This window comes from Danio rerio, chromosome 2, assembly GCF_052040795.2.
Source record: "Danio rerio strain M-AB ecotype USA chromosome 2, GRCz13ab, whole genome shotgun sequence".
Taxonomy (NCBI): domain Eukaryota; kingdom Metazoa; phylum Chordata; class Actinopteri; order Cypriniformes; family Danionidae; genus Danio; species Danio rerio.
This window is the reverse complement of record NC_141022.1, coordinates 11,345,269-11,358,793: the sequence shown is the minus strand read 5'-3', so window position 1 is coordinate 11,358,793 and position 13,525 is coordinate 11,345,269. Positions and strand designations below refer to the sequence as shown.

Genomic DNA, 13,525 nt, shown 5'->3' with positions numbered 1-13,525 from the left:
CCTTGAAATATCATTCAAGGAATTAATATTTTATAGATCAACTTAAGGAATGAAAACAATAATCATGATCATAACGCATTTCCTTGTTGAACATTTATATTCCCATGGCTTCCGAGAATCCATAAAGGTCTGCATATTTAAATAATAAAATTATGAAATTATAGCTATTTAATGTTAAGTTTTAATTGAATTGTATCTTGATATAGTTATGAAAAAGTTTGACAACAAGCAGCAAATGTTCATGGGCCAATGACATGACCACATTAACACATCATTCAAGGAATTAATATTTTACAGACCTTTTGAGGGATGTAAACAATAACCATGGTCCTAACGTATTTCCTATTGCACATTTATAATTTCCTTAGCTTCTAAGAATCTAAGAAGGTCTGCATATTGATAAATAATGTTATGAACTTATAGCTGTTTAATGTTAAGTTATGATTGAATTGCATCTTGGTATAGTTATGAAACAGGCTGACAACAAGCAGGAAACGTGACATGACCACATTGATGTGGTCTATATACAAATTGTGGTTTTTTTTTCTTCAAGAAGTGTCTGTTTAAATAGAAATAGGCTACACACCTCTAGTGTACATATAAACCATATAAGCCTGCATATAAGCCTGGCTCCTGTTTAAGCTTCTTAGTCCTGTTGTGGAGTTGTGCAGGCTGCCATGAAACCACAGTTCAACTTCATCCAGTGAAGGGGATTAATCTCACAGCAGGGCAGCCCAAGGCAGCCCATTCCTCTCAAGGGTAAACGTAGGAACTATTTCCATAAATAAGAACGAAAAATTCCCTGACCAAATGTTTATGACGTCAAAAACACGTTTTAAAACTGCTGTCGTGTCGCGAGTTACTGTGACAACGCTCACCAATCAACAAAGCAGCTGTTACATGATTTAAACACGTTAAATACATTTAAATTCTGTATATATTACATAATTATCGCGGAAATTAAAGGTCAGCCAACAAGATGCTAAAATGTATCCTCGCTGTTAATGCAATACGTTGATATATTGATGGTATCCAAACGTCATGAAATGCAGATTAATTTGCCAGATTGTTACCTGAAAATGGTGCGTCTTTGACAGCCAGGCCCGTGAAAACAGACCCCTCGCCATCGCAGAAATGGATCATCTCAAAGCCTGTGCGCGATCCAGAGCAGAGTCTCCATATACCGAATGAAATGAAATAATGCCCGGCGAACTTCAAGTCATTGGGCTCGCGCTACACATGACGCGGACAAGCCGAGATCCTCTCACAGATATCCGACTTCCCGACGGCCACCGTGGAAATGTGCATGTTATTTCAGAAATTCATGTCATTCGAGTCGCCTTGGTTGACATCCAGCGGCTAACACTTTCAAGAGCAGCTGTTTAAAAGCAGCGAGACAGCGGCGTGTCAACAGCGCAGGCGTACACTATTTCTGCCTAAAGGAGTGCTTTTTTTCCCTGGGAGACCTGTGCGTCATGTTTACTGGCGCCCTCTGTTGAACACCAGATGTACATAATTCATATTGTGAGGTATGATTTGCACATACAAACACCTTATTGTTAATGATAAAATCTAAACGCTACTGTACATACGCATGTGCAGTTAATATGTCTGTTTGCCGTTTGTATATGTCAGCGTGAGCATGGGCCATACAAACAGCCATGAGCTTTATGAATAACCTGAAAGCTGATTTGGACAATTTCTGAAAATTGGATACATCAATGCAAAATTCTGAGCAAATTGTTTAATGTAAGTGCTTAGAAATGCACATTACTAACCAAATATTGAGTTTTGATATGTTCACAGTAAGATGTTCACAAAATATCTTAATGGAACAGGATCTTTACTATAAATATTGGCAAAAAATATAAGACTATACCTTTATATTAGATTGGTTTTGTGGCCATATTGTTATTTTTTTAGTCTAAAAGTTATTGCTAATGTAAGATCTCTATCTTAGGGTAATACAACTTTATATTTTAGCAAGACTATTATTTATACATCATCATCATTTATTGAAGACATCCACTAAAATGTTTTTCTCTACAGGAACAGGCTATAGTTTATATTAGGGCTGCACGATATTGGAAAAATTGAACATTGCAATATTTCTTTGTTTTGCAAAATGTATTGTGAAATGAATACAATTTCACCAGATGAATTAATAATTATTTGGAAAGAATATATAATGTTCGATCAGTTGGGATGATCATCTCCATAAAATCTAATAAACAATCTATAAACCTATTAGGGTCCCCAGACACATTTTCATCTGTGCTATTTGCAGTGCATTTCTGTATTTGCATGTGTTGTGAGTACTTTCACGACAGAACTATCTGTAAACACAATCAAGAAAATGATACAACTAAAAGAGTGTTCTATCATTTACTGAGTCTAACAGTATTCAAGTACAGAAACTAAATGATAAAAATAAAAATAATTCAATAATATGTATCATAGTTAAGGTCACAAATGGTAAAATATTTTATAACTAAATGCGTTTAAAATCATTTTACAGTCACAGGCATCAAAAACACATGAAAATTAGAAATTATAAAACAAACTTATCATTGCATATATCCTGCGATGTGATTATTCTGAATGATCACAATGCGACATTGATGCTTAAATTATATTTTGTGCAGCCCTATTTTACATATCAAATAATCTAGTCAGGCATATTTAGAACAAGAGTCATTTGATTTTATAATAAAGGTTTGAAATGGTGAAACCCCATAGTCATTCTAGATCTTTATATATTGCCGACCCTCAAACCACTTGTTTTCAACCATTTGTCAACGAGACATTTATAATAGTTTGAAGTATTATAAAATTAAGTATATTTTTAAATAAGTAGCTACAGGGGTAGGGATTATTTACAGTTTTAACCCAAAGAAAGACCAGTCTCTCAGGTGAAAAAGAGCTAGAGTTAGCGATTCCAATAAATAAAGTTTACTGAAGATAGTTTGCAGTTTCATCAGCAGAATCTAGCTTCAACACTTGCAATGAGTTCCTTGGTCGCTCTGCACAATTACACATCAACATCATTTATACTCTCACAATGTCTATAGGTTATTATAGCACCTTCCCAACTATGGGTTATTTTTTACCTAATGCATTGGGTTATATAATTTAACCTAATGCATTGGGTTATTTTTATTAAATGTTATTTTTTTCCATTCTGGTATTACAATTGAAGTACTACTATTATTAGAATTATGGCTGTGTAAATAAATGAATGTCTTCGCTGGGTCCTAAAGGGAATGACAGCCGAATATCCCAAATATGTGTATCATTTTCTCCCAAAAAACTGTAGACATGAACATGGGAGGTATAGAGAAATCGTTTTATCGGCCATGAAGCACGCATTTGTATCATCAATATTTAAGAGTGCTGGTGATAGGAATAGAAAAAACACGAGAGGCAATTTGATTAAAAAAATAACCCCAATATTATTACGTTAGAGCTTAAATAAACTTTAAAAGGCAAAAACAACATAACGTACGCATATTAATGCAGCTGTTCTGTGTCAGTTAAATCAGTTGACTATTGAAATACAAACTTACAACCCAACTGGTTGAGTTATAAACTAAATAACCAAATAAAGGTTAAAAGTAAAGTATCAAATATTTAACCCAAATGATTGAGTTATTATAAAATAACCTAATATAGGTTAAAAAATAACTCAGCAACGCACCAAATAGGTTTACCTCAACCATTGGGTTGAAGAAATAACTCAAAGTTTTTTAGAGTGATATAGGTGTTTTACCTATTGGTTAAAACACAGATAGACTAGGAAAATTTTCACGTGGGTGCGTGCATACAATTCTGAACAATATCTCATTATATCCCAGATCTGTGAAAAGGATCCACAATCAAATAGAACACACACACACACTTAAAGTACAATCTGTTTCTTACCCAAGGCTGAGTGTACTCTCAGCCTTCTTTATCAAAACTGGTTAAAAACCGGTGTAATCTACATTACATACCCAAGTCTGTCTTGAATAAAAAATAAAATCACTTCAAACAGAATTAACACATAATAATAATATCAAAATCATTTTAGGCAACGCAGTGGCACAGTATTGCTGATGCCACACAGCAAGTAGCTGGATAAGTAGCCAGTTCATTCCACTGTGGCGACCCTGGATTAATAAAGGGACTAAGCCGACAAGAAAATGAATAAATGAATGAAAATCACTTTAGCCAGTAAATACAATACAAATTAGCAATTGCAAATATATTTGTAATTGCTAATTTGTATTGTATTGACTGGCTAAAAAAATACAAATAGGAGTTGTACAGTTGTTTTCAATCATCAAGCTCTTCATTTCCACTTGAGGTCTCCATGACCTCTGACCTAATTTGGTGGCTCCTGAAGATAGAGGTACAAAGAGACAGGCAAATTCACTGAACATTCTTATTTTAAGCAATGCGTTCACTTTATTCATTCAATGAATTCAAACAATCATATTAATAAAGTAATCAGAAATATAAAAAATGTTGATCCATGCTGGGATGGCTTGGAAAGCAGAAATCCAAATCCATCACAGATGATAAACATTATTTTGTTTCACATTATTTCACCCATATATTTCATTTTCAAAAAAGTTTCACTATTTGAAACATTTAAGTATAGGCACTTTAGTTGCATTTATTATACTTTCTATATAAATGTAAAACAAATTTATTGCACCGAATGCAAAAACAAAAACTAATTTATTTATCAATAACGTTTAATGTTTAAAGGACTATATAATGCAGATGTGCATATTGTGACATGAGCCAGCTTTCTTCAAAGACCTCTCAAATCTTTCTTAAGATAAAAGAACAAAGAAGTCTTAAAAGTAAAATCAAGGAATAAGTTTACAATAAATATTTAAATAAATAATTTGCTTTTCAATTTTACCAATAATTATAATTGTTTTGTAATAAGAACAAAACAATACAGAATAAAAAAAGATAATGAGAAAAAAATTTACATACAGTTGAAGTTATAACAATTAGCCCCCGTTTATTTTTTCCCCAATTACTGTTTAACAGAAAGAAAATATTGTAACACATTTCTAAACATAATAGTTTTAATAACTCATTTCTAATAACTGATTTATTTAATCTTTGTCATGATGACAGTAAATAATATTTGACTAGATATTTATCAAGACGCTTCTATACAGTTTAAAGTGACATTTAAAGGCTTAACATTAATTAGGCAGGTCAGGGAAATTAGGCAAGTTATTGTATAATGATGGTTTGTAATGTAGAATATCAAAAAAAATAGCTTTAAAGGGGCTAATAATTTGGACCCTAAAATAGTGTTTAAAACTTAAAAACTGCTTTTATTCTAGCCGAAATAAAACAAATAAGACTTTCTCTAGAAGACAAAATATTATCAGACATACTGTAAAAATTTCCCTGCTCTGTAAAACATCATTTGGGAAATATTTAAAATAGAAAAAAACATTTAAAGGGGGGATAATAATTCTGACTTCAACTGTATATGTCTATATATTCATTCAGTCATTAATTAATTTAGTTTTATTTTATATATTTATTTATTTTTAAATGGAAACAATTTGACATAACCATAAAATTGAAAATAATAAATCACATTAAAAGCACATCAAATACAATAATTGTTTATCTGCATTTCTCGGACATTCTTTAAAACTGACCAGTTTGTTGATTATTTTGATAAGTTTCATCAAAGGCATGGTAGCATGACAGCTAGTACAATGCAGCATTTGTATTCCTGGCATGCCAGACTTGGCCTCATTGGTGAGGCCACCCGAGAGGTGCTTATAAATCTGCTTTAAAAAGCTTGCTACGGCATTTTCACAACATCATATAGTGCTATATGAAACATATCATTTTAAAAGTCTCAACATTTTTATTTAAATCTCGTTTGCAATTTCATTTCAAGCAGACTCATGACTGAAGACACAGCCTTCACCAATGCAAATTAGCAGAAAAATCATCATCTGTTTCGCCTACATGTTTTAAAAAGATCTTATTGGCCGTATGAAATGCATTGTATTATACATAGCAATATATACATAGCTTTTAAATAAGCTTTGTTGCATTTTTGTTGTATACTATGCAGACAGATGGAAAAGACACTTTGCGCTATGAAGAAATAACAAAGACTATAAATAAAATAATATATAACTTGATACATTTTTTTACCATAAAGAGATTTTGAAATTAATGTATGTATGCCGTATTAAGGAAAAAAGCATCATGTTTTTGCCCTGGGTCTACATAACCATAATGACTGTATATAAATTACTGGAGAGATATTAAGGAGCAAAGGAAGGGTTAAGTATGTTTCTGTGTGTCAACACATTCTGTCCCAGTAGGGTTTGCTCTGTACACCAGGGAGACCCACACGCTGCTCATAAAAGCTGTATGAATAACACATTAATGTGGCACAAGCTGTATAGCAAACACATTTATTAATTTCATTATAACCATATGTTATTTTAACAGCCATATGGGTGTAAAATATTTGTATTCAAAAATAAATCCAGCAATTGTAGTCCATGACACCTGTCCAGTACTAATCAACTGTTATGTATCAGTGGTGTGCGTGTTCTATAATATCAGCGTTCAATGATTAAAAAAGAAAACATGAAGCTAGGCCATTGATAATGGTCATCATTAAAATCATTAAGTAATATTTAGGTAATAAATTAATAATTATAAAAATAACATGTTATGTAAAAAGACATTTTTAAATTGGCAAAATATTAATTTCAGTATTATTAAAGCAATTTAAATTTTTAAAATGTATTATTAATTAAGAAACTGATAGGACATCTTCGATCACACCAGGTTCACATTAGGTTTTTACTACAAATTAAATTATTTTATTTACAAAGACATAAATATGGTTGTTTAGGTCAATGCACTGATCTACACTGTAAAAAAAAAAAAAATCTTACATTTTTAGTCAGATCAAATGAACTTTTCTGCTCGTCTTAACTTACATCAGAAATATTACGTTTAAAAATGTTTATAAAAATGTAAAAATTTGTTAAAACCTGATTCAGTTATTAAAATAAGTTAAATCAACATATTTGTTGTCTTGAATTTTTGTCATTACATTTTTACAGTGTGCAATGACAATACATGTGATCTATAAATGCTATGTTCTCTACACTTTCAGAAAAAAATAGTACAATGTTGTACCAAAGAAGGTACAAACTCTTGTCTCTGGGGCAGTTTTTATGGAACAGAAATGTACCTGAAGACAAAGAAACAAATTTGCACCATTGCAGTTTGTACCTTTAAAGACATGATTTGTACCATGGGAAACCAAAATGTACCTTTGGTTTTTTAAAACCTGCAGATACAATATTGTATCTTCATCAAAGGTACAAATCTGATCCATGAATGTACCAGCACAGTAACAAGACACTTTGTTCCTTGCAGTGTCAAATGTGTTCCTTCAATAACTACTTGAAGGCATTTCGCTTTATCCAAAATGCATACATTTTTTTCAGTAAATATAAAACATCCAATACATTTTTAAACAAGGTTTTTTAAAAGTAATTTTTTTTGTGTGTGTAAATGCACCTTTTTCATTTACATTAAAGAATGACTAATACTTTAACTTAAAAGATCTATTTTCGATAAACATTTCACAGCTAAAAATGTTACAGAAATGCATTCTCCCATGTACAATATAAAACTTTTTTTCTCTAATTTTCACACAATACTTTTGTAATCACTTAAAAGTTCATGTAATTTCCAGGCCAGCTCATGTGTGTAATGGAAAGCAAACGGCAAAAGGTGTGCGGATATCAATATGAAAATGCATTTATCAGAAAATGCTTACCAAATGTTTATTAAAAATGCCTTAAATGTTTAGTTTATATTCAATTCAATTCAATTCAGCTTTATTTGTATAGCGCTTTTACAATGTAGATTGTCAAAGCGGCTTCACATAAATGGTCATAGTAACTGGATCAGGGTAGTTTAGCTTTTGGTGTTTAAGTTCAGTTCAGTTTAGCTCAGTTCAGTGTAGTTTGAAGTGATTATTGAGAGTCCAAACACTGAAGAGCAAATTCATTGATGAGTAGCCTTTCAGATCCTGAACCATGCAAGCCAGTGGCGACAGCGGAGAGGGAAAAAAAAACTTCACCAATAGGAGAGTGAAGAAAAAAAACCTTGAGAGAACCAGACTCAGTTTGGCACGACCATTTTAATTTCTCTGCTGGCCAAAAGTCTTGTGCAGAGCTGCAGTCTCAGCAGTGGAGGCTGGAAGCTGGCTTCAGCGAAGACTCGTCTGTCCATGGAGAGTCACTGGAATCATACTCATGCTCTCCACTCCCCCATGACCAACAGCGCAGCAGCAGCAGCAGCTCAGGATACAGCCTGGTCCCGGATATTATATAGTTTATATAATACCTATAGTTTTGTTTTACCAGTTGTTTTGTATTAGAACTTAATAATTAACATTTATGAGTTTCTTTAAACATATGCTTTTAAATGATGAGTTACGTTTTAATATGGAAATGATTCATAAAATCACTTTGCCTTTCCAGTCATATTTATTTCCATAGATAATGTAATAAAGGAGTTGTCCAACACTCATGTACCTTTTTATGAGAACAATTGTGTATCTTAATTTCAATTGTACCATAAAAGGTACAGAACAATATCATAAGAGGCCTTTTCTATGAGGTACAACTTTTACAAAAGTACAAAACTGTTACAGGAACATCATTTGTACCACTGTGTACCTTTTTTTTGAGAGTGTAGTGTCAGTGGATCAATGTAAATGATGAATTCAATTAGGGCTGCACGATATTGGAAAAATGTGTCATTGCGATATTTTGTTTTACCGCGATATATATTGTGATATTAATATAATTTGTAAAATAACATGGTCATCATTGTATAAATAATTACAAGATAATACTATGTTAACCTAATCCTACGATTATTGTAGATGCACACATTGCGATATCAATGCTCAAACTATATATCTTTCAGCCCTGAATTCAATCAACATACGGTTGAGGACAAAATTATTAGACATCCTGTGAAATATATCTTCTTTTTCAAATAGTTCCTATGATGTTTAACAGAGCAAGACATTTGCACACATTATTTCATAGTATGTTTTTTTTCTTCTGGAGAAATCTTTTTTTTTTTTTTTTGCTTTGGCTGCAGTAAAAACAGTTTAAACTTTTAAAAATATTGTTAAGGCTTTTAAAAACAAAACAGATTTTTCTTCTCTTCATTTGAAAGTCGCTTGGGAAGAAGACTTAGGGATTTCAATATCTGAGACTGATTGGGATCAATGCCTTTTATCTGTTTATTCATGTTCCATAAATTCTAGACACCATCTTAATCAGTAGAAAGTATTACACAGACTTCACTATATTAAAACAAAGCTTAATAAATTCTGTCCCTCGGTTTCCCACAGATGTGACAAGTGTAAAGCTGCTGAGGGTACCTTTGCACATCTTTTTTGGTCTTGTGTTCAAATGAAAAATTTTTGGTTAGAAATATTTAAGTTTTTTGCTATAAGGTTTACGATTGTGTTTTACTCCCTGACCCAATGATAACAATTTTTGGCTGGTCAGATTTTCTTGAGACTCTCAACCGAAATATACGGTTAACTGTTCAGTATGGCATGATCATAGCTAAAAAAGTTATCCTTTGTTTATGGAAAAAAATGTTAGGCCTATTTTTTTAGATTGGCTTCTCGGACTCACCTCCACTTTACATTTGGAAAGAATAAGATATACCACCTCTGGGAACTCTGCGAAATTTGATAAAATGTGGGATCCGGTCTTTCTTTTAATGCAACACCATAAAGACTAAGAGTGTCGTTTAATTTCTGAAGATTTGCAAGTTTCTTTTTTTTTTCTCTACAACCATTGCTGTCTTTTTGTAGTTCAATTAATTGCTTTATTTTACATGGTTGGGTGTGTCTGTCTGTTCTTTGTTTTTCTGTCTGCAAAAATTATGATAAAAAAATATTTAAAAAAAAATTTTTTTTAAAATAATTTTAAGGTCAATTTTATAACCAGTTTAGGATTTTTTTTCTTCAAATGGCTACAGTTAATATACAGTGCTCAGCATAATTGAGTACACCCCATTTTAAAAATAAATATTTTATTCATTTCTCAGTAAATATGGCTGTTAATTTGGTGCAAACAAAACAGATTTATTAAACAGTCATATTAAAATAATAATTTAGTCACCAAATTTCAACAAAATTTTTCATTTTTTTTGCTTCTCTTGATTTTTCCTCTTCTTTAAACTTGTATATAATATTTTTCTATAAACATGAATTTGAGTGTACTAGTTTTTGGACTGTTATCATAAGTTATTTTGTTAGATAAGCTCCAGATTTGGCTTCAGCACTGACTTATCCAATATATATGCACAAATATAAGATTGTGTAGCTTCCTATTAAAAAAATAAATTTAAAAAGATTGATTTGTGAGGGGTGTACTTATATATGCTGAGCACTGTAAATCTGGCAAAACAATTAAAGCAATATTATAAAACTATAACGTTATTTTAAATCATGTACTGTCATCATCGCAAAGGAAAAACAAAGAAAAAGTTATAAGAACTATTATGTTTAAAAATTTATTTAAATTCTCCATCTTTTAAACAGCACTTGGAAAACACTGGAGAGTAAATTTGCCTTCAGCATATATAAGCATTGAAACTATGTTTATTGAGGCTTTACATTTCATAATATTATTATTTTTTACACATTTAATGTGTTAAACTTGATGGTTAAGTAAAAATAAATAACATTTTTGGTACAATGTTTAATACATTTCCCCCTCCACTGTCACATGAATCCAGCAAGATTGAAAATGAAGGTCTTGCCACATGTGTTTCAAATTAATTTTTAAAACATAACTTCCTTTTGTAACCGCTGACACGCTTTTTGTCACTGAGAAAAAAAACAATAGTTTGATGTGGATGTAAAGCCAGAGCAGTGTTGCGGAAGTGTTTCGTGACAAAGAAGCGCAGAGTAAAGTGACGGTGTGAGTGAGGTAAACATCCTCCCACTAACGCTTTTTCAAATTTGTGAGGGAAAGTGAGTCCGTGCGGAGCGCGAGCGCGTCCCATAATGCACTCGCCGCTCAGCGGGAAACCAAAATGGCGAGAGCGAGCGATCAAAAGCACCCGTTTACTACAGTCTGAAACACTTCAGGCGTTTGAATCATCTCCTAAAAGCAGCAGCACCACCTCGATTCACAGCGAAGCTCCGGCTGCCCGTTTATGTTGTAGTTCTTTGTGTTTGTGAGGCATTGTAACCCGGGAAAGTGACCGAATGAGGTAAGAGAGACCCAGACAGCAACCAGCCTGTTACAATAACAACAAGGGGGTGTGCGGGGGTTTTTCATCCTTATCTTAACAGCAGGAAAAATTGCTACGTTCAGACGTATATTTTCAGATTTCACTAAAACAAACTCGTCGGGCTTTTGAACTGGAAGGTTTTATCTAATGGTACGCTGTTTTGAGTGAGAAACCCAGTTAGCTCTCTCCAGCTATGCTGCTAACAAAAGAGGCTTTTTTGCTTCACTGTCATTCTTTATGGGCGCTTCACTGACCAGTCTTTTGAAGTGCCAGATGTACTAGCCCTGCCCTCAGTTTACACCTGTAATACTTGCTTTAGTGATGTGTTTTGCCTTGTTGTTGTTTATTTTAGCATGTATAAATGACTTTTTTTGGTATGTGTCTGGCTGTGTAACAACTGTTGTGCCCATTTGACAGAGACTCAGCAAGTGCAGATAACCTGGCCGCCCATCAAAATACCCCAAATCGCCAACACAAGTCCCCTGTGTCCTTGCCCCGATTTCCCTTGAAAGATGGGCTGACCGACACGACAAAGCTTGCTGGCAAGTTTGAGGAAGGGCAGGACGTCCTGGCCCGGTGGTCAGATGGCCTCTTTTACCTGGGAACCATCTCCAAGGTGTGTAAGAGGTTCTGTGCAATCTGTGTAACGTTAAATGTTAGAATGTTGGGACATTAAATGGCAAGTTGAATTATTAATTTGTCTTGATATACATTTTAATTTGTGGGTTGCACTTTTATACAGAGACTGCAGGGCTCAACAATAAGTACTGCTTGATGGCCCGGGGCCAGTGTGAGAGATGCTCAAGACAGTAGACAGACTCGTTACTGGCCCAATCGGGTCACTAAATTTCAATTTGCCTGCTACTTTTGTCAATTGCGTGTAAATACAGTCTTAGAATCGAGCTTTTAAGTTGATTTTTATTTGTGCTTTTAAGTCTTTGAATGCTGCCTTCTCTGTAAAGTCGTAAACCATATTGCTTTTCGTTTCCTCTTATCTGATTGGATGTTGGAGCACGTAATTTTTTTCCATAACCTGGTAAAAACAAGTACAGCAAAGAGAAGGCAACATGACAGCAACATCAAATTATGAGGCTAAAAGAAAACATCTGTTTACTTGGGTACAACACGGTGAAAAAAGTGAAGTGATGTGTTGCATAGTTTGCCGTTACTTTTAAGTCAGTCACCTTTTGTTTATAATAATTAAACAATAAACAATAAAATACCTGCACATTTTCCATACTGCAATATTATACTGCTAAATATTTCTAAAATATTTCAATTCTGGATTCACAGACATTATTTTTGACGTATTATCTAAAATATGTGGCTAAGAAATAGCAATTAACTTTTTTTTTTTTTGGTGGGGCCAGTGAAAACTTTGGCAGGGCAAAATCTGAACCACTGGTCCAATTGGGCCAGTAGAAATAATCATTAACGTTGAACCCTGGACTGTATAGAACTGAAGGAATATATTTCAAATAAACCTCATGTTTAATAAAAACCGAGTGAGACATGCACTTTCCTTTGTGCTTATTGTTTAAAGTGTCAAAAATTATGTAATAATTAGAATTTTATCTTGACATTGCTATTGCACATTTGTTTGAGATTATTTTTAGATTGTGTTCTATACATTTCTATATTACTATAGGATAGTAATTAGGGCTGCACAATGTATCGTTTCAGCATCGACATCGCAATGTGTGGATTCACAACAGTCACATTGCAGTATGTTGAGCTGGGATTATAGTTTATCAGCAATGAAGACTTTACTGTGTTATTTCACATTACACTTGATTATTCAATCACTGTACCTGAATATCTGACTACTGTTCAACTTTCCAGAAAACCATAAAGCACTGCTTATTATAGGGTTGTCGCGATACCATTAATTAATCTTACGATACGATACTAGCTGAAGCATAACGTATTGCGATACTGTAATTCATAACTCGAATCATAAAAAAAAGTTCAGAAATACTACATTTTATGTTATAATAGGCCTACTTGAATTTAATTAATAACTCCCTTTAGGCCAAAAAGTATTATTTGGACCTCACTTCATAAAAAATGTATTCATTCTTTTTGTTTATTTTGTGTATTTAAAATAAATATACAAATTATGTCTAATTAAATTTGTTACAAAAGAGCATTTTCCAACAAAATTAGGCTTTATGAAGTGGTC

At 32.9% G+C, this 13,525-nt stretch overlaps 2 protein-coding genes across 9 annotated transcripts in view; one reads left to right on the top strand and one right to left on the bottom strand.

Moving 5' to 3' along the window:
- Positions 1 to 1,404, bottom strand: part of dipk1aa (divergent protein kinase domain 1Aa) — a 40,856-nt gene extending 39,452 nt beyond the window's left edge. The window contains exon 1 of one of the 3 annotated variants that reach the window (XM_087239998.1): positions 1,074 to 1,404. In XM_087239998.1, the coding sequence (XP_087096124.1) occupies positions 1,074 to 1,127 (54 nt within the window). In that variant the 5' untranslated portion in view covers positions 1,128 to 1,404. 3 annotated transcript variants of the gene reach the window in all.
- The window catches only part of mtf2 (metal response element binding transcription factor 2), a 41,433-nt gene continuing 28,757 nt past the window's right edge, over positions 850 to 13,525 (top strand). For 3 of the 6 annotated variants that reach the window (XR_015477940.1, XR_015477939.1, XM_087240047.1), the window contains exons 1-2: positions 850 to 1,529; positions 11,761 to 11,959. Coding sequence is in view for 2 of the 6 variants with exons in the window: in XM_087240047.1 (XP_087096173.1) it covers positions 1,507 to 1,529; positions 11,761 to 11,959 (222 nt within the window). In the remaining 4 variants the exon portion in view is untranslated. 6 annotated transcript variants of the gene reach the window in all.